Source organism: Equus quagga, chromosome 8, assembly GCF_021613505.1.
Source record: "Equus quagga isolate Etosha38 chromosome 8, UCLA_HA_Equagga_1.0, whole genome shotgun sequence".
Taxonomy (NCBI): Eukaryota; Metazoa; Chordata; class Mammalia; order Perissodactyla; family Equidae; genus Equus; species Equus quagga.
This window is the reverse complement of record NC_060274.1, coordinates 63,577,670-63,602,724: the sequence shown is the minus strand read 5'-3', so window position 1 is coordinate 63,602,724 and position 25,055 is coordinate 63,577,670. Positions and strand designations below refer to the sequence as shown.

At 41.9% G+C, this 25,055-nt stretch overlaps 1 protein-coding gene across 1 annotated transcript; it reads left to right on the top strand.

Moving 5' to 3' along the window:
• The first annotated feature begins 868 nt into the window (after nt 1–868).
• On the top strand, nt 869–24,273 carry PON1 (paraoxonase 1). Its single transcript, XM_046668762.1, has 9 exons — nt 869–1,017; nt 5,970–6,040; nt 7,486–7,541; nt 8,783–8,951; nt 12,193–12,319; nt 15,503–15,703; nt 17,012–17,093; nt 20,900–21,028; nt 23,867–24,273. Exons 1-9 carry the CDS (start codon nt 944–946, stop codon nt 24,023–24,025), a joined length of 1,068 nt encoding a protein of 355 aa, XP_046524718.1. The 5' UTR covers nt 869–943; the 3' UTR covers nt 24,026–24,273.
• The last annotated feature ends 782 nt before the right edge of the window (nt 24,274–25,055 follow it).

Sequence of the window (25,055 nt, the reverse complement as noted above, 5' to 3'; positions counted from 1 at the left end):
GGAAAGGGACCCAGAACAAAGGGAGGGGCTGGCCTTTAGTGAAACAGGCACACTTTATTCATGGCAACAGGAGAGAAGGGAGGGATGGGAGTACAGAGGCACTTCCTTGCGACTTTGCTCAGAAATCCCCGTATTAGTGAGGCCTTTTCCCCGACTCTGCTTCCTTAAATGGCACCTCAGTACTCCCTGTCTCCCTTCATTGCTTCATTCTTCTCCAGAGACCATGTGCACATCCATAATGCATATATGCATTATCCACGGCACAATATATGCAGTCGTGATATATGTTACTGATTTCTGGCACAAAGTAGGTGCTCAGTAAATGTCAGCGAGTGCCCCGAATGAATGAACACTGGAGCGATGTGCTTGATGAGCAGTTCAAGGCGGGAGTGGTGCTGAGACAATGAGATACTTGAAATCCAGATGTTTGAAGGTGACACAGGGCAGTAGCCTGGCGAGAACAAAGTTAGATCTTAGGTGTTCCAATCACAGCCCTCCCTTCCTTCTGTGCCTTTTCTGGCTGAGTCACATAGATCAAGTTACTGAACCTCTCTGAGCCAACAGGATTAGGACTTTTTGGCACAAAGTGAGCTCTCATCAAAGCTTGGCTCTCCTTTCCCACGGCTCTCCATTTCCTCCAACCTGCTTGCTTTCCCCTTCTCGCCCGGTCTAGGCAGCTGTTCTCAGTCTCTCCTTTGTAAAGCCTGGGGGAGCACGCAGCTCCAAGCCTCGGGCGCTGACCCCGAGGCCGCGCTGTCCTGGCGCGGGGCCCGCAGGGTGAGCTGCGGCCCCGGCGGCGCGGGGCAGCGAGGGGCGGGGCGGGGCGGGGCGGGGCGGGGCGGGCCAGTCCCGGGGCGCTCGGCGCGGATTGCCGGCCGCAGGAAGGCAGCGTCTCCTGGCCGTCGGTGCATCCGTCCATCCATCCGTACGTCTGTCAGAGGCCATGGGGAAGATGACGGTGCTCTCCCTGTTGGGGCTGGGACTGGCATTCTTCAGGGATCCCTGGTCTTCTTACCAGTAAGTTAGATTGTGGTGAGGGCTGCAGCCCCGTCCTCCCCACCTCAGCCAGGCCCAGGCTCCCCCCGAAAGTGAGGTCCAGGCGCTTAACAGAAAGTCTACAGGCAAGTGCTGGATGCACATCCTGCAGGAGGTTCATAAATCTTTGTTCAACTTTCATGTGCCGCTTGAAAACATATCCTTGCTCATGGCCCGAGAGACGGGATAAGGAGATAATTGTCGGTGTTTGCATACCACTGGACCGATGAGTGCCCAAGTTGGTTGCACACACTAATTTTCCATGAAGAGTCGTATGCCTTGACTACAGATTCACTTCTCAACCTCGCTTCAAAAGAGATAACCAGACTAGGGGGTCCCCCGATATTGTGTGAATTAGGGAAAGGATCCCCCGCCTTGGCTGCCTGGCCAGGGCACGAAGCTTTCTGGCTTGGAGATTCTTAATTTTAGGCCACACGGAGAGACAGGAAACTCCCTGGTGGAGCGGAGCAGCTGGGAGGGAATGCACGCACCGCTGGGAGCCAGGCCGAGAGGAAGGGAAAAGCCTGGCGCTGGCGTCTGGTGTCCTGGGTTCTCACTCTACCTTTCCATTGTGGGATGTTGGGCAAATCACTTTACATCTCTAACATCTGCGGCTTCAGTAAACCGGAAACGGTAATAGACACTCATATGCGAAGCAACTAACCTGGTGCCTGGAACATAGGAACTATTGGTAAATGTTAGTGCCCTGCGTCCCTTATAGTATTTTATAAAGTGGTAGATACTGTATAAGGGGGAAAAAGTTTTGAAGAATGTATCAGTAATTTCGTGGTAACTTTTTACAAGGGTTCAAAGTCTAGAGATCATTCTAATTCCTAAGTTTTAGTCAATAGAATCTTATTGTTTACTTTGAAGTAAAACATTGATAAAAATCAAATTGAACATTTTGGATTTTTTTTAAAAGTTATATGACCCTATGGACTGATTAGAAGCTTATGTTAAGAATAGGTTTTTTGCAGGAGACAGCCCAATGGCCTAGCGGTTACTATCCTGTGCTCTGCTTCAGTGGCCCTGGGTTTGCAGGTTCAAGACCCAGCGCAGACCAAGTGCCGCTCCTTAAGCCACACTGTGGTGGCATCCCACATAAAACAGAGGCAGATTGGCACAGCATCCCACAGAAAAGAGAGGCAGATTGGCACAGATGTTAGCTCAGTGCCCATCTTCCTCAAGCAAAAAGAGGAAGATTGTCGGGGATGGCCCCATGGCCGAGTGGTTAAGTTCGTGCGCTCCGCTGCAGGTGGCCCAGTGTTTCGTTAGTTCGAATCCTGGTCGCGGACATGGCACTGCTCATCAAACCATGCTGAGGCAGCGTCCCACATGCCACAACTAGAAGGACCCACAATGAAGAATACACAAGTATGTACCGGAGGGCTTTGGGGAGAAAAAGGAAAAAATAAAATCTTTAAAAAAAAAAAAAAAAAGAGGAAGATTGTTAACAAATGTTAGTCAGGGCTAATCTTCCTCACCAAAAAAAAGAAGAAAGAATAGGTTTTTATAAACTATTATTTTTTTTAATTTTTGGTTACAGTGATTTGGGGTTTTAAATAATGTAAAAATTACAATTTGTGGAATTTCATTAATCACTATTATTTTCTGCCAAAGGAGTACACACAACTTTGCCACAGCTTATCTGTGGGTTGTGATATTACCGTGGGATGAAAATAAAGAGGTGAGATATGATTGTCCGACAGCCCATCTATGCTCTCTCCTTTCCGTTCTCCATTTCCATGTGCACCCTTGCCTCAAAGGTGACTAAGAAGATTAAATGAGAAGGTGTGTGCGAGAACCTCAGCAGGGGACGTGGCAAATAGTAGGCCCCAATAAGAGCAAGTGAATGAATGAGGAGTATGCGGTAGTGGAAAGTAGACTGATGAGACTGAGTATGGCCCCAAGGAAAGTTCCAGATGCATTTCTAACGCATAGCTAAAGACCTTGCTTTCTTTTGTAAGGAGCCAGCACATATTTGTAAAGAATAATTCACAGCAGGGGGTATGTGATTTCTGGCCAGCTTTTAGAGGCTTATGAGTTGGGGACACATCTCAGACATTTGATCCTTATCCTTAGACCTGGAACATTTGGACTTAAGCCCTGGACAAGAGATTTCCTGATAATTGAGAACAAGATAAAAAAAAAAAAGTGAGCAGGATTATAGTAACACAGGTGGAATTGTCTTCTGGTGCTCCCTCCAGCTTTTTTTTTTTTTCCTTGAGGAAGATTGGCCCTGAGCTAACTACTGCCAATCCTCCTCCTTCTGCTGAGGAAGGCTGGCCCTGAGCTAACAGCCATGCCCATCTTCCTCTACTTTATGCCCATCTTCCTCTACTTTATACATGGGACGCCTACCACAGCATGGCTTTTGCCAAACGGTGTCATATCACACCTGGGATCCAAACCAGTGAACCCCAGGCCGCCCAGAAGCAGAAGGTGAGCACTTAACCGCTGCGCCACCAAGCTGGGCCCTCCCTCCAGCTTTTAAGCAGTGCTATCTGTAAATTTTGCTGGGTCAGAGGACTGAGTGTGAGCTTTGCATTCATACCTGAGTTCCAATCCCAGCTCAGCCTCTCTATAACTTTGTGGCCTTGGAGAGCCACTTAATCTTAATCATCTGTAAAACAGGAAAAATGAGGGGCTGGCCCCGTGGCCAAGGGGTTAAGTTCACGCGCTCTGCTGCAGGCAGCCCAGTGTTTCGTCGGTTCGAATCCTGGGCGTGGACATCGTACCACTCATCAAGTCACGCTGAGGTGGCGTCCCACATGCCACAACTAGAAGGACCCACAACTAAGAATATACAACTATGTACCAGGGGGGCTTTGGGGAGAAAAAGGAAAAAATAAAAATAAAAAATCTTTAAAAAAAAAAACAGGAAAAATCATACCTCAGGGAGGTGTTTGAGGATTAAACGAGGGTATATAAAGAACTGGCAACAACTGTCCTCTTGAGATGTGACTTGTCGTGGCCACAAATTTGCACTCAAAGCAACTGAGTGCTGACTCAGTGCCTCTGTCCCGACCCTGGGCTCCCTTTAACTGTGGCTGTCCTACCTTTTCCAGGTTAGAGATCGTCATCCATGTGAGAGAAGCCTGAATTGGAATAGGGGCTGATCATTTCTGCTTTTTCTGCCGTCTGTGAACCCATCGTTTAATGAACCGTTCCAGCCAGGCAGCACTGTTCTTTCAGCGTGGTTTTGGCTCTAAGAAAAGCTAATTTGGCTATCCTTGGCATTTTCCACAAGTCTTGGCCCATTCAGTGATTTCACTTCCTTGAATCTCTTCTTCCGTGCCCCTCTTTGTATTGTCCTTGCTTGTACCTTCACTCTTAACATCTCTACAATCCTTTCAGTTCCCTGGGGCTCTCTGCGATTCACTAAGCTTTCTCTAGACCAGTGTTTCTCAAAATGGTGGGTCACAAAATCAATGTGATCACATGATCAATGCTAGATCATGATCAGCATTTTTAAATAAATGAAGTAGAATTGAATAAAAAAAGTTAAGAATGTATCACACGTATCAGGATGAGAATTCTCCCGTGAACCTTGTTTCTGATGTGTGCGGTGAGTGGGTGTGGGCGTTGTCTGTTTCCATCATGTTACATGCTTTTCCTAATGTCGATCTCAGTCTGAAAAGTTGGCAAGCCACTGCTCCATCACTTTACCTTTTATTTCTTTTTTGTGAACTTTTGTGATTATAATGTCAGATTTCCATTGTTGAAATTCCTTTTAGTTTCTCAGATCCTGGGACAGATCCCAACTTTCCTTTGAAGTCTGCTTTCTAAGTTCCACATTCATCATTCGGGGAACCACCCTCTCCTTGTGGGCCAGGCCTTCCTCATCTCTGGATCTCTAGCACCCGGACGGGTGGTTCTCTGCTCTGATGGTGCATCAGGATGAACTGTAGAACTTTAACAAAGCCAATTACCGGACTCCACTCTTAACATTTTTGGTCAGACCCTCTTAGATGGTGGAACTGATAGCCAATGGCATGGTAGTAGGAACATGCTACATTTTTTTTCTGAATAAATGGACAAAAGATCAGTCGCCTTTGAATTCCTATCATTTTGTGCCATGTTGGTAAGAAGTTTATCCAGAGTGTCCATTCACCCCTAGCCCATCCTATCTTTAGTCAAATAAGATTTCTAGGGATTCTCGGATAATTATCACTACTTGCTATGACTATATTGTGTCATTAGTTGTCAAAAAAATGTTTATTGTTTAAATCTCTTGGCTGTGCTAATGTTGCGGTCCATTTCTTTCAAATGCCTCATCAATCGCTTTGCCCTGCTCAGGCAACCTGCTGGTACTGCCTTCTTACATCTGTGCTTTTTTCCTTTGTCCTTCACTCAAATGTTCTCCCCAATGTTTATGCACTCGGATTTAATAGGTTGCTTTTGTGTGTGTGAAATGCCTTTTTATATGTTTGCCTTGGGTATGATTTTCTGAAGTTATAAATCCTATGAGCTCACCTGCATTTTTCAGGTCACACACAAGAAAGCAGATGCCCAGTCCAGGCTTTGGAGCCAGATTGGGCAGATGGGCAGGAGGCCCATCTGTTAGCAGCCCTAAAACATCAATAGAATAAATTGGAACCATGTCACTATTTAACTCATATTTCCACATAGGACCCTTACCCAGCTGATGAAATTGTTCCTGTTCCTACCAAAGTGCACAGAGCTCTGGAGAGGACACGGCGTATCTTATTTTTGTATCTATCCACCTCTGCTAAATAAATACTAACTGTCGCGCCCAGAGGCCCTGAGCGTCTTGCTCTGGCCTTGCCTGGTGGGATTGCTCAGGTTCCAGGGACCATTAACCCCAGGATTGAAACCCAGGCAAAGTGCAGTTAAGGAGAACGTTATTGACTCCTTCCCCTTGCAACCTAATTATGATTTCTGAATAGTTTTATTCTTTGTTTCTCCCCCAGAACACGATTTAATGTTTTCCGAGAAGTAGAACCAGTAGAACTTCCGAACTGTAACTTCGTTAAAGGAATAGGTGAGTATGGGCGAGGAGGAAGCATCTCATTGGAACTTGCAGTGTTATGTTGCTGTTTATTTGATTAATACACCTGTTTAATTTTGTTCAAAAATAAAACTGTGAACCAAGAGAGGATTAAGTCACCAGTTCATTAGAAATACCAAGTTACTTGACTTTTGACTTCCCCAACATATTGCCAAGGTGTTGACAGTTTTTTGATTGTTTGTTTTCGTTTGGTTTAGCAATGACAATAGTCAGAACAATGTTTGATTTTGTGGTAATATACCCCGAGAAGATGGCAGAGGAGGGACAGAAGCGGAAGAGAAAGAAGCGAGGAGAGGGTAAATTTTTAAAAAGCCTTCATACACCTTTGTAGTTACTACAAAGCTTCTCCTCATGAGTCTCTCTGTTAATATTGAGGAGGGAAATTTTCCCAGAAGCTCTCAGCATATTTGCCCTTAGATTTCATTAATCAGAACTAGACAACAGGCTCGTGCCCTAGCTGCAAAGGAAGCTGGGAAAGTAATTCCCGGTCCTCCACTGTGGGAGGCAGGCCCTGTCAGAGAAGACAAAAGGGTGGGGAATAGCCCTGCTAGGTGACCAACAGGGACACAGGGCCCATCTGGTTTCAACCAACCAGCTTTGTTATTTGAGGACAACTTGTTTGAGAGCCATGCTTTTGTTATGTTTTGGCGGGATTTTTCTAAGAGTTGTTTATCTCATTTGACTAAGTTGGAGAAGTTAGACCAGATGACTTATTCAGTTAGCATCAATAAGCTTGGCCAGATAGCTTAATAGTGCAATTTTTTTCTAGAAAACAAATATGATATTGATATTAAATATCACTGGATATTTGAAAAACAAACATCTCCAGTAAGAGTAGCAATATAAAACCAAAAATCTCATTTGTCTCTAGATTGGTTGAAATTTTTAAAATTTACATGTACTTAAAGTATAACTAACTTGGTGATATTTTACTGATGTTATAATTAATAGCAAATGCATATTCTGTATATGAAATGTATCCCTATTATAACTGAAGCATTTGGAATGTGCTTATACTTCCAATATGGTTTTCAAAGAATTTATTTGATTTGGAACTATTAAGTATCAATATATATTAGTAGTTTACGCTGTGTCTTTAAAAAAACAGCAAGCTCTTTTCAAATTGTCATACCTTTAGTACATTTTGTGAGAGATTTCAGCCTCTGAGGAAAAAGTTCTCACCCACCAATTAAAACAAATATATTAAGTGTAAATTTTAATTACACTTACTTATATCAATGTCTTAATTTTTATATAATCACATTAGTCAATTTGAACGAATTATTCTGACTCTATCAAAGAAGAGCTAAATATGTAGTCCCATTTTCAAGTTAGGAGTGAAAAAGAAGTGAATCATTAGCTTCCGCAAGAGTGGGCAGTCTGAAACAACTGGTGCTGTCTATTTCCTTTTCCGGCAGAAGCTGGCTCTGAAGACTTGGAGATCCTTTCTAACGGACTGGTTTTCGTTAGCTCTGTAAGCGTTTTCTTTTACTTTCTGTGCTCGAGCCCGTTTTCTAGGACCCGCAGCTTAAGTCTTTGGTTTAAGCTTTCTTTAAACTGATGCCCACCCTCAATTAAAATGAGCAATCATATGGCTCAAAAAATAAACTGTACATGCCTTTACACTGGTGTTATAATTATGATCCCACGTGTTCCATGTGTATTCGTATTCCTGTGTGTACACTAAACTCCTATTACCTTATCTTCCATTGTAGCAATTTGTGAGCCCAATAAGTTCAAGAATGGCTTCCCATTCAACTGTCTATCCCTTGCAGCACTGAAGTGGTGCACTCAAATATTTGCTGAATTGAGTGTATGTTTATATATATTTCTTCACGTCATTTAAATTTTTAGCTTTTCTTTACGCTTTTGAGAATAAGCCCTTTAATTTCACGTTGTTGATAAGTCATTCCACAATTTCCAGATTTTGAAGAGAGAAGCCACCATGTTTGTTGAAACTCTCCTGCATATAAATCGCTGTGGTGGTGACATGGCTCAAAACAAAAGAAGTCGACAATCACTGGGATAACAGAGTTGACAGGATACAGTGTACAAGTCATCCAGCCATTGAAGCCCTTTGCTGTCTGTTGTAATTTATTTAGTCCAGTTTTCTCTTACGAGGATGGGGGACTAGTCGTCCTCTACAGCAGTGTCTTGCAAACCTTTTTTTTAAAGCAACAGAATACATATTTCAAGCAAAATCTTATCTGGGACCTCAATATCTAAAATAAATAAGAACTGTGTTGTTCTAATTGACGGCTGAGAAAGGAGTTCTTCCCTAGGCAAACTGGACTTGCCTTAAAACTCTGTCCCAGAGATGCTTCCGAGGAACCTGCTAGGGGGACAGTTTAAAAACTATAACCAATGGTTTCTCCATATTACTTGCTTATCTTGTTGAAGCCTATTAGTAAACGCCTCTTTGGTCTGCTCTTACGTTTTTCATCTTTTTCATGTATTGGAAGCCACGGTATAGGATACATATGGCTTTGCTACTGGTGATGAAAAGGTCTGTGCCCGTGCATTGTGTGGGGTCATCTGGTAGAGCACGTGGCTTCCAGAACCCCTCGTGGGCCTGTTACACAAGCCAGCTAAGAGGCTTCCCATGTGGCCCCATGGCCCGAAGCAGACAGTGTGAACCTCTGTGCCATCCACCACCTCCAACAGCATTTGAAGTATTTGCAATGTGCCTGTTTCTTCTCCTCTGTTATTTATAAGGGATTAAAATATCCTGGATTAAAGAGCTTTGAACATGACAAGCCTGGAAAAATACTTCTGATAGACCTGAATGAAGAAGATCCAACAGTGTTGGAATTGAGGATCATTGGAAGTAAATTTGATTTGTCTTCATTTAACCCTCACGGGATTAGCACATTCACCGATGAAGGTAACAGTATTTAACGTTTATTAAAAACAAAACCAAAATTAAAAAGAGAAAAAACACACAAATGTTAGTGAACGAATATTTTTTCATCCAACTAAAGTATAATCATGAATAATGTTTTTATTCTAGGTTTTAAACTTACACCCGTGTCGATTAAATATAATATTATAACCACTTAAATGCTTGAGAATGCAAAAATATTTAAGATTTGTAAAACAGCTAATTTTTAAAAATACTAACATTCACATTATCCTTATAATTACTATAGTAATAATATTCAACCCCAATCATTACGGACTTTTTCAATTCAAACAATTTTACAGATCCAGGCATTTACAGAAATTGATTTTTCTAATGTAAGGCATCTGCAACCTATAAGTCCACTGACAGAAAGTCCCCCGGGTTGGCTTTTCTCAGCTCTGTCACCTTTAATGCCTCCCTGTCCATTGGTCCCTCTGTTTTGTCCTCAAACTGCTTCTCTACATTTTAATAACGTATTAAATCCCTTATAACTTCCTCCCATTTCTTCCTTTCTTTGTGCATCCATTTCCTTGGTCTCTGCATTAATTCTCAACGCAGCTGCACACAGAAGCACCTGGGGAGTTTTAAAAAGTCTGATGCCCCGCCCTCAGTCCCAAATCTTGTGATTTAGTCTGAGAGAGGCCTGGGTGGCAGGACTTGTTGAAAGTTCTCCAAGTGATAAAAACATAAGGCGAGGGTTGAGAACCGCGTCTATCCCTACGGCCTCCTTCTCCTAATCAGATGATCCCTCCATCAGTCCTTCTTCCAGACTTTCCCCGTTGTGGGTGGCTAAAATTGCTGCCTTGAAAGTCGTCAGCAATGTCCTTATTAACGAACTTTTCTCTCTTTTCCAACTCTCCCTCTCTTCCTTTCCTTCTTGCCTCCCTTCCTCCCTTCTTTCCTTCCTCTCTCCCTCCCTTCCTCTTTCCTCTCTTCCCTTTCTGCCCTCCCTTTCTTCTTTTCTTCCTTCCTTCCCTCTGCTGTCCTTCCTTCCTTTCTCTCCTCCCGTTTCTTTCCTACCTTTCTCCCTTCCTTCCTTTTTCCACCTCATTTTATGCTGTTGCCCGCTTTCTCCTTCAAGTCAACTGCTCCTCCCTGATATTCCAATGCGCTTATCTGTCCCAGTTCTGGCCCTACTGCAGGGTTCCTCTCCCGCTCATTGCTTTGTCACTCATTTCGAATTCTCTGACCATTCCACAAAGGGGAATTCCCCAAACGACTGATCTTTTGCCTCCTTTTTATTTTCTTTATTTCAGAAACTTCCACTATAACTGTGCCTGCTTTCTAGGACAACCCCCACAAATGTGGAGTAGTCTTTTTTTTTTTCTTTTTAATCAGCTCTTGAGTTCCATTTCTTCAGCTAATTAGATACTTCTATTTGGGTTCCTCTCCTATAGCCACTTTAAACTCAAAATGTTGAAAAATGGTTTTCCATCCTTTTATCTTTCCTTCTTCACCTCTACCCCACATGATTTTCCTTCTTATATATATATTCCTTTATATATATACATATGTATACATATGTGTATATTCCTTTATATATATACATATATATGTATATATTCCATTCAATGATCTCTCCACCTATTTATCAACATTGTATTTTCTTTTCAAGATATTTGTAAGTTCAAAAAAATATAGTGTTAGATGTATGTGTACTTTTAAAAATAAAAATGGGGTAATATTACATAAATATTACACAAACCCTTCTATAAATTGCTTTTGCATTAAACACTGCATCATGAACTCGTTTCTATGACAGTGCATTTAGAGCTATTTTCCAATAGCTACTTAGCATTCAGTTGTGTGGGAGTACTATAACATATTTCATCTGCTGATGGATATTCAGTCTATTTCCATCTTTATGCTCATTGCAAACAATGCTATAAACATACTTGTACATATATCTTCTGTGAATATTTCCTTAGGGTAAATTGCTAAAGGTAGAATCTGCTGTGTAAAACGTGAACCCAGGTTTTAATCTTCACTTATGTTTGATTTCCAACTCTCATTCCTCAGCCATCGTCAGGGGTTTTTGATACTTCCTGTCAGATGCCCCTTATATCCTTTCCTGCCTTTTCTTGTCAATGCCATCCTCTTGGTTCAGTCCCTCCTCTCCACACGACTGGATTGCTGCTGTAGCCTCAGGTCATGTTACTTCTTGGCTCAAAGCCCACAGTGAGTACATTCTGGATCCTTATCCTAAGCCCTAACAAGACTGGTCCTACCTCTATGGCTTCAGCCCTCCCACTCTCACTAACTCTACTCCAACCACAGCCTCACTATCAAGTGAGTGTGCCAAGGAAACTCCTGCCTCAGGTCCTTTGCTCACTCTCTTCCCTCAGTCTGGAATGCTCTTTCCCCAGATAGTCACATAGTTTGCTCCCTTATTTCATTTAGGTCTTTGCTTTAATATCACTTCATCAGAGAGAACTTCCCTGACTCCCATGAAGAAAGCATCTCGTTACTTTCCATCCCTTTATTCCATTTTATTTTCCCTTTGTGTCACTTAACACCAACTAAAATAAATTAAACACTTGTTTGTTGAATGGACTAATGAAAAGCTCTTAGCTGGCTTCTCTGTTCAAATCTTTTCAGTTCAACCTACTAAACTTTGCATTGTTTTCCTTTAAACACCAGTTTGGTCATGTCAAAGGGTTCCAAAGAGTTACTGCTTCGTAAGGCAAAGACTGCAATCTAACTTCGCTGCCAACTCTGATCACGCCTTCTTGACCACTTAGACTGGCCTCTTTTATGTCGCAAAGTCCCACTGACTTACAGAAGCTGCCTCCCTTTGATACTCTCTCAGGTGTTCATTTTATGGAATTAATCGTCTTACACTGAGTAAATTATACCTGAGCACACCTTCTCAGGTTGGTATTTCCCACCTCTTTTATCTCAACTCTGAGTATCCCTGAGACCATTTGCAATGGAAAGCTTAACAAGCTCTTTCAAGTTTTAGTGTCAAGCGCTGCTCATTTTTGAGTTGAGGATTTTTCCCTCCTATGGAGTTTGGAGTTTTAGAGACTGTCACTGGTTCTTCCGCTAGCCATTTTTCTTTGGAGCAATCACAAATGTTTCTCTCTACAAAGAGATGAAAATATTCCATCTGCCTGACACTCTAAGTACTAGTTGGAGGTGGGTTGAAATTGCTTTTTGGAGACAGGGCTGACAGCTGAGAGCTCAGTTAATGTTTCAATTTTTGATTTTAATCTCTTCTCAGATAATACTGTCTACCTGCTGGTGGTGAACCATCCAGATTTTAAGTCCACGGTTGAGTTGTTTAAATTTCAAGAAGAAGAAAAATCACTTTTGCATCTGAAAACCATCAGACACAAACTTCTGCCTAAGTACTGATATATATCATATTTCTATTTTCCTTTAAGCCGGTGGGTAAATAATCCACTTTTAGTTTTTCTGTTTGGCCTGGGGGAAAGGGAAATAATTGTTCCTTTCTAATGATCACAACTCCTCCTAATGTTCTTCTGTAGAAACTTTTGGGGACTCAAGTTCCTCAGAGAAAACACATTTTATTTTCCCCTCATTTCCCAGGCTGGCTGGATGCTGGCTTATGGCTCCTGGCCTCAGAATGTCTGTTTGAGCTTTTCCTAAGAAAAAACTCTACTCTTCTCCAAAACTAGACTTAGCATTTCAAACCCAAACCAGTTTCATAGATGAATTCCACATTTTGAGCTTATTTATTTATTTTTATTAAAAAATAGACTCTCAGATGTTTCTATGAATTAGAAATACATACCTAAAAGGAGGTCTGAAATCCAGTGCCTCTAAGACCTCCCTATCCTGCCTCTACTGCTGTTTGGTTGCACACAATTTATGAAATAGCAGATCTGTAGTAACACTCAGCTCCATCCTCATCTTCTTGACGATATAACACATGGAGAAAGAAAACCCAAGGGTCCCTGATCTCCGTCAACCCAACACAAAGTCAACTTCCTGGGTTGCCTCAGGATTTGGTATATAAGGCGAATGATGGATTTAGGACAATAATCTGACACTATCTCCCTAAACAAATTTTATCCTCTAATCATTATGATTTTCTAGAATCCCAACCTTTATTTGACTAATTTACTTTTAGCATTCGAAAGCCCCAGTATTTGTGAATCTAGATTCCTTTTAAACCGTGTGTTACTTACATGCAGATACCTAGCAAGGCACCTGGTACAGACGTAGAGTGAGCTCAGTTACCAGGGGCCCTTCCTCTCCTTTCTTACCTGGTGGTTTTGAAGATGGGGAAACTGATACTGGAAAGAAATTGAGTTACTGGATCAAGGTCAATCACCCAATTAGTGGCCAAGTAGAAACTCTGGCCCAGGTCTTCTTCTGCATCCCTGGTACGAGACAAAGTTTAGAGAGCAGCTTTTGGTGGAGAATTTATTCACACATTCATCCCGCAAATATATTTTGGAAAGAAGAATGAGGACACTGAGTGTCTAGAGTGTTTCAAACACCAAGATCTAAATTAGGGAAAAGTATGTAGAATGGAGAAGCTGGGCTAATAATAATAATAATAGTAATAGTAATAACTTAATGAGCTTTAACTATAAGTTAGAGGCTGCAATAGCAATTTAAACATTATTAACTTTTTACAAATACCTTCTTAATTAGGTTTCCTTATTATACCATTTTGTATTTAAAAAATTTGAGGCCTGGAGTATTTAACCTTCCCCAGATGACACCTTTAGTAAATGAATCCGTTGGTGTTTTCACCCTGGTAGTGTGAGCCTGGAGCTCATGCTCTGAGCCACTATGAAACAGTGAAAACTTGTTTTATTTGTTTCACCACTGAATATTGGAAATCTAAGATTTGTCCAATTTCCTAGGGTTAGAGTATTTTTTTCTGGATCAATTACAAAAATATTGGTCTTTGGCAATACAGAATCAAATTGAAAATAGCCATAGTGCCACAATTCACTAAAATTCTGCTCTCTCGACCCAAGCACTAGCCACATATGTTTTCTGCTTTGTATTTGATGGTTGTTTATATAATTGTTTATAGTTTTAATATTCCAATTACTAAATCTATTATAATTGAAGTATGTTATTAATAATGATAACTCAACGGTCATTATTGGCCATTTCCTACATGCCAGGCTTGGTGTCAAAGTCTTTGCGTTCATTCCTTCATTGTATTCTTACCCTAAACTTTCAAGGGGTAGAGAGGAGCCTGAGGTTCAAGAGTTTAGTGACATGCTACGGCCACATAGACGATAGCAGGCAAGGTCAGGATTCAAATGAAGCCTGTCAGATTTCAAAGCTATTACTCTAAACCATTTCGCTCTGCTCCTTTTTATGAAAAATAGGCAAATGATTATAAAGCATAGTAATTTCGGAAATTTACTTTTAAAAAAGAGAGGGGAAAAAACCCAGCTTGCAAGGTTATGCCTGGAGCCTGTACAGACTAATCCTAAATTCCTTGCCCTTTTTCCACACGTAGTAAGAGTGGCTACCGCTGACTGAGGGGTTAGTGAGCGGCAGGTCCCCTGCAGAACACACAGCAGGCGTTATCTCCTTCTAATTCCACTGCACTGCCACAAATCAAGAATCTGACCTAGTCTCACGGTAATGAGCTGGATGACTTTGGGAAAATCATTTAACCTCTCTTTACAGATGAGAAAACTGAGGCTCTGTGTGCTTATCCAACTTGCCCAGGAGCCCAGAGCTGTGTCAGAGCTGATGCGCTGGCTATTACGCCCTCGCCAAGAGAGTGCAGATAGCTCTCTCCCAGATGATGGCCCCAGGGAACTTCTGTCATCTCAATCAGCAAAGAATGACTCACTCATGTCTTCACTGTTGTACCTATTAAGGCAGAAAAATAGACTCATATATCTTAGATTTTCAGTAACATAGAATCAAAATCAGGAAGAAAAAAAAGCCATAGCATCCTATTTCTGAGTATTTTTGTTCATGGACAGTTTACTCAGTTTAGAATCACGAAACTTTAAGGGTGGAAACGACCTTTAAGCTGAAAGATAGACCAGTCCATCCCATCCTCCTTTTACTGATAAGGAAACTCAGGCCCTGACATAAAATGACTGATGTTCCCTAAATCACACAGCTAACAGTAGCAAGCTTTAACTAAGATGTGAGTCTTAAGATTGCCAGCGTTTCTTCCACTGCCTGATGGTAACTTGGACTGTTCTACATGAGCATAAGTAAATTTTGCCCTGATAATGACTCCCGGCCTAATTTAATGCTACTGAGTTTAGCATATCTATACACATATGTGCACACACACACACACACCCCATAGCACTATTTTTAAGATACAGTTAATAGGATTTTTGTGTTATTTTTCTGTAATAACCTCTTAGCATTTCTTAGAGTAATTATTGTCTTTGAGGATTGTATAGGTGGGGCAGATTAATATTAATTCTGTGCCATAATAGCTAGAGTGAAGGCTCCATCCCGCATCTTGATTTTAGGAATAGACATTAGCGAATGCTGGTGCATGACTATAATGTATGATACCTTCATATACGTGTATATATCACATGTGTGTGTTTGCATTGCAGCATGAACGATATTGTCGCTGTTGGACCTGAGCACTTTTATGCCACAAATGATCACTATTTTCTTGACCCCTTCTTAAAATCCTGGGAGTTATATTTGGGTTTAGCATGGTCAAATGTTGTTTACTATAGTCCAAATGAAGTTCAAATGGTGGCAGATGGATATGATTTTGCTAATGGGATCAACATTTCACCTGATGGCAAGTATGTGAACTCTTTAAAATGTCATGCATTTCTCCAGATTCTCACTAGATTTCTTCAGAACAAATTCCTTTTCTAAATAATGTGATACATTTTAACATGTTCTCCTGGTAAGAGGAAATTAGGAAAAATATAAAACATCCTAAATTTTCAGGGGATAAAATTTATCAAATCAAAATTTTCTATTTTGTGAAGGCATATTTATTTAGTTTCTTTTTGGGGGGTAAAAGTACATTTCAAGAGGGTGAATAAACATTTAGTATTACTAAATAAGACTGTGATAAACATTTAGTATTACTAAGTAGCTTTGCTTTGAGGGAAGATTTTTGAGCTCATAATGAGATTAACAGGATGTCAGCATATATAGCCATAGTGCTGGTTTGTGATAAGATAAAGAGCTTGCACCAAAATACAAATCAAGTACTGCTTCCTTCATCCAGAGCCTGTTACTAAGGGGAAAAAAGCATCAACCTAACTAAGCACTGTGCTTAGTGATGTAGCTGATTTGCATTACTATCTGGTAGTAGCCCTGAAACAAACAATTCACAGAGCGGCACTGGGGACCACAATTCCGGTAGCAGTGGTCTATAGATAAAACTCTGTCTCGATCCATCTAGACCCTTCCTCATCTTATATCACCCAGGATTTCAGAGGATTAGTAACAAATTTAGAGAAAGCAACATGGACAGCTTTCAATTATTCATATCATCTCCTGGTCTTCAAAAGTAGCAGATAATCAAGCAGTCATTTGTCTTTTTGTTCTGGGCTACACTGTGCTTAGACTGGCCACAGATCTTCACTCTGTGTGGAAAATACTAAATGCACAGGGTCAGGACAGGTCGTAGGGTAGGAAGGGAGGAAGATTTCTCTCAGATTCAGGGAAGCATCTTGCCTTCTCTCATATTTTCTCTGGCCTGAAACAAGAAGCTGGTTGTCAAAGGGCTTTCCTGCAGCCTCCCAGAGAGAACTCATGAATCCGCTGAAATGCAGAACCTGGTGCTTGCCACTATATGACAAACTCAGAGAAGCACTGGAATGCTTTTGCTCCCAGATACTAAGAGCGGATATTAGGGCTAAGTTCCTTCCCTATCCATCAGGGCCAACTATTTAGAAGTAACTTTTCAGAGATTAAAACTCCTTTGTGCACTGTAAACTCATTGAGTTCTTTCAGAGTTTGGTGTGCCTTGAGTTGGGTTCCATTTTCCATTCTCTAAGCAAAGTTCTTCCCTAGGAAGTGTTATTACAACTTCAAGGTAACCTTTTGAATCACATTACTTCAAGTGCTTTCATGTGGCTCTTTCTTCTTTGAAGGTATGTCTATGTGGCTGAATTGATGGCCCATAAGATTCATGTGTATGAAAAGCATGCTAATTGGACTTTAACTCCATTGAAGGTAAGATGTATTAACACTATAAGTTTGCAGAGTGATAATTAGATTCTAATTGATTTGTGAAATTAAGGTAAGGAAAAAAGGATTGTCTAATTGGAGTGGGTGAGAACCAGTTTTTCACTCCTTTATTAAGAGTCATCAGTGTCCTATGTGTTGTTCACTTTCACTCAGCTGCAGAGTGTGGAGCATAGACCACACGTCTCATCCACGAAACTTGGATTTTTTCTGCTCTACTAATTTTAAGCTTGGCATTGTGTTCCTCGGTCCATCCTTCCTTCCCTCCTCCCCTCCTTCCTCCCATCCTTCCTTCCTCCCTTCCTTCCTTCCTCTCTCCCTCTTTCCCTCCCACTCTTCTTCCCATCCACCCTCCCTCCCTCTCTCTCTACCTCCCCTCCCCACCTTTCTCTCTCCCTTTCTTTTTTCCTCCATGTTGACGGAACAGACAAGAAATAGCCTCAGCTTGTATTTAACACGACAGCACTCTCCACAGTACTTATAACGCCCGAATACTCACAGTGGCCACCATGTGCAGCAGCCCATCACTTTGTGCCTTTATCTCCATCCTTTGCCCCCTGCTGAGGCTGTTTTGTGTGCGTGTGTTCCTGGAGCTCCCCAGGCCCAGCCCTGCCTCAGGATGGGGGTGTTCCCTCTGCTTGGGTGATCTGCCTCCACATTGCCATGGCTCTCTCCTTCATATGCTTCCAGATTTTACTGAAAGGTCACCTCAGCGAGGCCTACCCTGGCTACCTAGTCTAACTTGCAAGTCTGCCCCCTCCACAAAAACACACACATACACACACACATCTTTCATATCTCCTTTATAGCTTTATTTCCCCTTCAGCATGCATTACTAACATACCATATACTTTATCCTCTCTATTGTCTGCCTCTCCCTCTAGAGTGTGAGCCCCAGAAGGACAGATTTTTTTCCATTTGTTCCTGGAAGAGTTCCTAACACCTAGTAGGCACTCAGCATGTACTTGTTAAATTAAAATGATGAGGCCAGGTACGTTTCAGGGGTGCATCTTCTACCCCCACCCATTTTGATCCAGTCTGAAGCTTTGGGTCAAAAGAGGTAAAAATATAAAGTAAAGGAAGGAGAAATAAGAGCAAAGTGGAGCATTATGAAAGTAGCCACCTTCCCCTGACAAACAACAAGACACTGCTCTCCTGCCGTTACCGCCCACAGTGCGAAGCCCTGTCACCAGGCACTGCGTGACTGTTCCCGTCAGCACATCCCAGGTCCTGTCACCGAGGCTTCACTCAGGGAAAATTACCTTGAAGCAACATCAAATGTAACATCGTGTTTGACATTAAAAATCACTGGCAGGGCTAGTTTGGTGTTACCTGAAGTAAAATGGAATTTCATACACTCATACTGGCTGAGGGAATAAAAGGAAACTGTGGTTATAACAATAGGTACTTCTGTAAATTGAAAGTTAAAGAATTTTAGAAGAATAGAATCCAATCCAATATACATTCAACAGAGAATGACAAAGGCACTGCTCCTGCCAAGGCAAGCTCAAGGGCGAGGCTTGCTTCAGGTTTGGCTCCCACTTTTGGTAACAGATCGTGCCTATCTTCTGACAGAACAATTCAGTGGAGACTGTAATATTATTCTTTCTTTTGAAGGATCACGTTAATTAAGACCAGTTAATTAATACCTGGAGTGGCAAGAAATTTGATAAACTAGCTGAGACTGATCTTAGAATTTGTGATGAGATGCGGGATAGGTTTTGTCCTGTCAAAGTGTAGTATACACATGCAATGGGATATTATTCAGCCTTAAAGCAGAATGAAGTACTAATACATGTCAAAAAGGGGATGAACTTTGAAGACATTATGCTAATTGAAATAAGCTAGACATGAAACAACAAATACTCTATGATTCCCCTGATATGAGATACCTCGGGTAGGCAAATTCACAGACAGTGAAATACAGGTTACCAGGGGTTGGGGAGGGAGGAATGCGGAGCTCCTGGGTACAGAGCTTCCGTTTGGGATGGCGAAAGTTTCCGGAAATGGATAGTGGTGATGGTTGCACAACATTGTGAATGTACTTAATGCCACTGAATTGTACACTTAAAAATGGTTAAAATGACAAATGTCATGTTATGCATATTTTACCCCAATAAAAATCATCCCTTCCTCCACAAAAAAAAAGACTTCAAGACACAGTCAATGATTTAGTGCCACTTCAATGAGTTCTAATTCTCTAAAAATTGGGATATTTGTTAACAGAGGATACAGTTTTTCCCAGAGAATAATTGATTATGGCTCCTTGACCAAGGAATGTAAGATTTTCCATTTGGCTTGTAGAAGCGTGAGGTACGGTCCACACGTGCACTGCGGTGAGTTAGAATTGCTAGGAATTATGGATTTGCGAGGCAAGAGTGAAATGCCGGTTCAGAATGGGCGCTCTACCGGGCTGCCAGCTCTTCTTGGCAGGAAGCAGGTCTGCCGCTTACTGCACTCTCTCCAGGGGCCCAGCCTCTCGCCAGTTACCTGGTAGGAGCTCAGTAATTGCATGTGGAATGAACGGCAGCCCAGGCTTCTGTGTCCTTCTCCCACTCTCTCCCCGACTTTCATCTCTGCAGGCTTTCATCTGCCATGGAATTCACCAGTTGGCTATTACCTCTTCCAAAGATAATGGCAGAGCCCTGAGACAAGCATTTTCCTCGTCTAAAGAAATTAATGCATCAGCCAAGAATGCCCAGTGCTGTGATAGATGGGGTGTGGGGATGGAGAAGGCCTGGAGCTGATTTTGGCCAGAGGATGTTTGCTCAGCTGCCTCCTTTGGCCAACCTTGCCCGTGTCCAGGGGAGGAATGAGTGATGGCTCTGCATGACAGTAACAAGGAAGCTCTGCCACAACGCTCGAGCCCTCTAGTCCATTCACAGACTTGTGGGGATAGCTCTCATTTGGAGTAGGAAGCACAGGGCAGCGTTGGCTCGTTGCAGCTGCCTGTGCACGCTCTGGCCTTTGCAACGAGTCACCACCAGTTATTACAGGATCTGTGGGCGCTGGGGCATGCTGGCCTCTGTTTGAGGAACACGGTAGATATTGTTTCTCCAACTAAGAGTTAGCGGGAAACAAATAGATGCGATTTCTCCCGGATAGAAGGCAGCCAAGATGATGAATGGTGGAATTAAGAGCCGTTGGTGTTATTTATGATCCTGGTACTAAGCCTCGACAGCAATCTGTGCAGTCATCTCATGCTTGCAACCTACATTTAGAAAATAAACAGCAGAAGAACAGGGAGTTGAATAACATCGAGGAAACTCTGCCTCAACTCCAAGGCAAAAATTAGACCCCAGGTGATCATTTCTCCTCTGGCTGCACAGCCTATGATTAGCCACTAAAGAAGGGCCTACATTTCATCAGGTTCTCATCAGAAATGAATCTACATTTCCTAGCTGTTTTCTGAATGCCTATAAAAATATCATTTGTACGTGCCGTTTTAGAAGGAACTGTTTTATGCTGCATTTAAAACTTTTTTTTCCCTTCAGTTTTAGGTTCATGCATAGATGTTAGTCCAAATGATTTCACCTAACTTTTTACGGTCTTTCTTGGCTTTTGTATCTTCCCCCTCCCTCATTTGTCCTAGAAACTGATAAAATACTAGCACAGATGGAAAGCTAGAGGAATTCCCCGACAGCTATTGAAATGGGACAGAATTTTTGCGCCCCTGGAATCACCAGTGTGGTGATCAAGGACAAGACGACAGTTTTCCCGGACATTGCTCCATCACCTTTCCAATTGTTTTTCACTTTCTGTCCTTCCTTCTCTCCTCGGTTTTCATCTGGAAGCACCTGGACTTTAACACACTCGTGGATAACATATCTGTGGATCCTGTGACAGGGGACCTTTGGGTTGGATGCCATCCCAATGGCAAGAAAATCTTCTTCTATGACCCGAAGAATCCTCCCCCATCAGAGGTTAGTTTGAAAAATGAAACAGATCAGCAACCTTATTCCCACCTGTTTTTCAGTTGAAAACATAAATCTCAATTATATGTTCAGATAAAAGGGCGGACATGGATAGATGATCCAAATGATCAGATATGAAAAGGAATTTGACTTTGGGGGCATTGTAGTCAGAGTCTAGGCAGGAGACAGAGGGCTCATTTAAACTGCATGATTTGCGAAGATTTAATAAGGGCACCATATACAAAGGTGTGGGCAGAGTGTAGAGAAACGAACAGCTGATAATGCAGTACCCCGGGGCTGGCAGGGGGGACAGGAAATGGCTACCAGAAGCCAGAACAAGAAGAGAGCTGTGTGCAGAGAGGGTTCCCTGAGAGGAATCTGGCCTCCGGGTTGAGGGGTGAGGCCAACCAACCAGCAGAGACCCCACAAGGAGGCCGCCTGGAGTAACTGCCCCACCTCCCTCTCAGTGCTCCCATCCCCCCACTGCTCCTTGGTGGACCCTGACAGGGAGCTGGAGGGCAGGGGAGCCCTTAAAGTAGGCCCTTGTGTAAGTCTGAGCAGAGTGGAGAGTGGGCCTGAAGGGCTGGGTCAGGAGAGCAAGCACTTGACTGGGGTCTGTATCTTTATCAATAGTGAGCCTCTCCAACTTGGGAATTCATAATAGTTTAAAAAGTAGAATGGAGCACATTGCTACGGTCTAATCATTTGTTTGTTACCTGCCTTCTTAGTCAACTCCCTCTTCCTGCGTGTCAGTATATGCACAGGTTAATGCCACAGACCAGTCCTAAAGCACAAATGGCCATCCTCTCTAAACCCTCCCTGCAGAATGGGAAGATAAATCACTTGCTGGAATTATTTTGGCTTAAAAACCCTTTTCTCCCATGCTAGTTGTAGTACTCAGAGACCCTATTCGTGTCCATGGTCTTTATTCAGTGGACTATTTTGGTAGTGCAGACAAGAGTTGAAAATTCACTTTGCCATAGGCATTTGAAAGTTTACTATGACTTATCCGGGCTTTTCTTTGAGTTTTCATTATGTACTAATTATACTTATTATTTACATCAAATATGTAGTTTTTGACATAGTTTACGGCCATGGATTTTTTTAAAGCTTAGTTTCAAGAGTCGGTATCATCCCTCCCCAACCAGAAAATTTTTTTTTTTAAAAGTCTGTGTCTCTTGGATTAAAAAAAAGAGTCTATTTCCAATTTCATATGGCCCTTCATACCCTTTCTCTCTAGGTTTACAGGACAATTGTGATTATGTTTAATGGCAAGCCTTTGTGCCTTTTGCTGGTTCTTAGCTACCAGGATTGCTATATGGCATGTTTAATAGCACTGAAGAACTGTATGCTATGGTGTTCACTGTTCAGAACAGAAAAATGTTAGATTCTAATTTGTTCTTGCTTGTCTGCTCATTTGGTGAACTTGGGTCATTTGCTATAGTGTAGACTTGGTTTGCTGTTCTGGAAGAAATACTTCCTTTCTAATGTTGAATCTGGTAAGGAATAGCAAAAAGTAATAACAACCCATCATCCAATGTGGTGCCCCATTGAAGAGTGATTTACTTTTATTAGGAAGAGGCTTGGGCCCGGCCCTGTGGCCAAGTGGTTGAGGTCATGCACTCCACTTCTGCAGCCCGGGTTTTCACGGGTTCCGATCCTGGGCGCAGACATGGCACCACTTATCAGGCCATGCTGAGGTGGCGTGCCACATAGCACAACCAGAAGGACCTACAACTGGAATATACAACTATATACTGGGGGGCTTTGGGGAGAAGAAGGGAAAAAAATAATTAAAATGTTTTTAAAAAAGAAAGAGGCTTACTTAAGCTAAAGGGGCATCATCAACTATTTCCAGTAACTACTGCATGTTAATGCTACGGCAATTTCCTAAAACATCTGTCTTTGGTGCCAACTGTTTTAAAGAGGTCTTTTTAAATGCATCCACTGACTATTTAATATCCAGACACTGGCCTTCCTAGGCTGCCGTATTTGATGTTTTTGTTGGTGGGTATCCTTTCTTCAAGTCATTGTATTTTATCTGTAAAGGCTTAAGAATAATAATAAGTTAGATTTGAAAGGGAGCTTAGACTTAATTTAGTCCCATCCATCTCATCCTACAGATGAGAAACAAATGGTAAGTGGAAGAACCTAACATGACCTTGGGTTCCTGCCTTACAGACTGCTCTTTATGGTAGCACGAATCATATAAAATTGCCATTTTATCAGCAAAAATGGTCAAATATCAGCTATTACATATAGTCAGCTTAACATACTACTACACTGTTGCTAATGATACAATCATATTTCTGCTCAACTAAATGAAGGAAACTGAACTTATAAAATCTTATACACTTAGAGTTGGGATCTCAAGTTCAGAGTAATAGATGAGTGTGGTATAGAGATACGTTCTTTATCAGGCAATACTTTTTTTCTTTTTAGTGCCAGCATTTAAAAACCAAGAATTAAGTGTAAACATTCAACTTCCTAGCTTTTCTGAAAATACACAAACTGGCCTGAATTCCAGAGTGGCAATAATTTGACTATTACTGAGTAACAGCCCCTCTCCAGATTTGTCATAGTCTCTACTGCTCCCTAAAGTCTTTCACCCAGGTTGTGCTACTCGTATTTCTTCCCTAGCCTCTGTGGGCTTGTGTCTCTATCTCTGTTAAAGATCACCTGATCAAACCTGTCATTTTGCCAGTGAGGAAACAGGTGTCTTAGAGAGTAATTTTGCAACAAAATATGATTTACCTAAAGGCTTCCTCTTATGGAGAAATGACCCCATATTTAAAACTATGTTTTGAGTGACTTTTAAAAAAATACTAATATATTATTTTTTGATAGGTGCTTAGAATCCAGGATATTTTATCAGAAGAACCCAAAGTCACAGTGGTTTATGCAGAAAATGGTACTGTGTTGCAAGGAAGCACGGTTGCCTCTGTGTACAAGGGAAAACTGCTGATTGGCACTGTGTTCCACAAAGCTCTGTACTGTGAGCTCTAACTGGTCGATTTGCACCCCCGCCATGGAAACTGTAAGCCCATCATTTCAACCGCTTCCCACATCTAAGGGGCCATAGTGATCTCACCTCAACGCGAACGCTGACCCTAAATCTGGGCATCACGAGGGATGAAAGTGCTGATTAACTGGGAACAGATTTGATGCATAAGGGTTTCTTGAGAGTACCATATGAAATCAATCTTGGAATACTTGAAAATATCACTTACCAATAAAAACCGTTTTCAATAAAATGGCTAAAATTGTCATGTCAGTTGTCAGGTCTTAAATAACTTAATTGTATGTGACCCCAAAAGTACTCGCCCTAAACCATTCTTCCTGGAGAACACATGAGCTTACTGCTGCCTTGCCGTGTCTTGTTGAGAAAACAGACAGTAGGGTGACCTCAGTGTCATCAGAACTCCAGTCCTCACTCAGGGGCTCCAGTTAACATGCCGAAAGACCAGATATGCGCTACCAAGTGACCCCTCAACTCCCCGCATAGCTCCCACGCAGAGCCATGGGCCTCCTGGCATAGTCAGACTCACTCACAGTTCCCCTTCAGGTGTGACTTCTTCAGTAGATATAAACCTAAATTATCCCAACTCTCCTTTGACTCTTGCTTATTCAATTCTCCTCTAGCAAATAGCATGTAGGAAAATCTTAAAATTCTTGGGAGCGTCACATCTGAAAATTCTGAGTGCCTATTACCACAGCACAAATTGTACATTTTAGTTTCTTTGACCTGGTGAAAAGAAGAGGTTTGTTCACTTCAATGATTTGATACAGAATGAAGCCCGTAACTGATTCAGGTCAAGCTAAGTGCATCCAAAGACAATATTGTTGTTGAGGTAGTGGTTGTATTTTTTCGACTCTAACTTCCTGCAGAGGCTAAGAAGAAAACAATAGAAAGGTAAATAAACAAAAAATAGAAAAAAATCAGCAAACTTTGGCTGTCTTCTGAGGGACGTGACTAGGAAGAAAAGATGACTTTGTCTTTTCTCATGAAAGCTGGTACGAGAAGGTTGCCTATCTT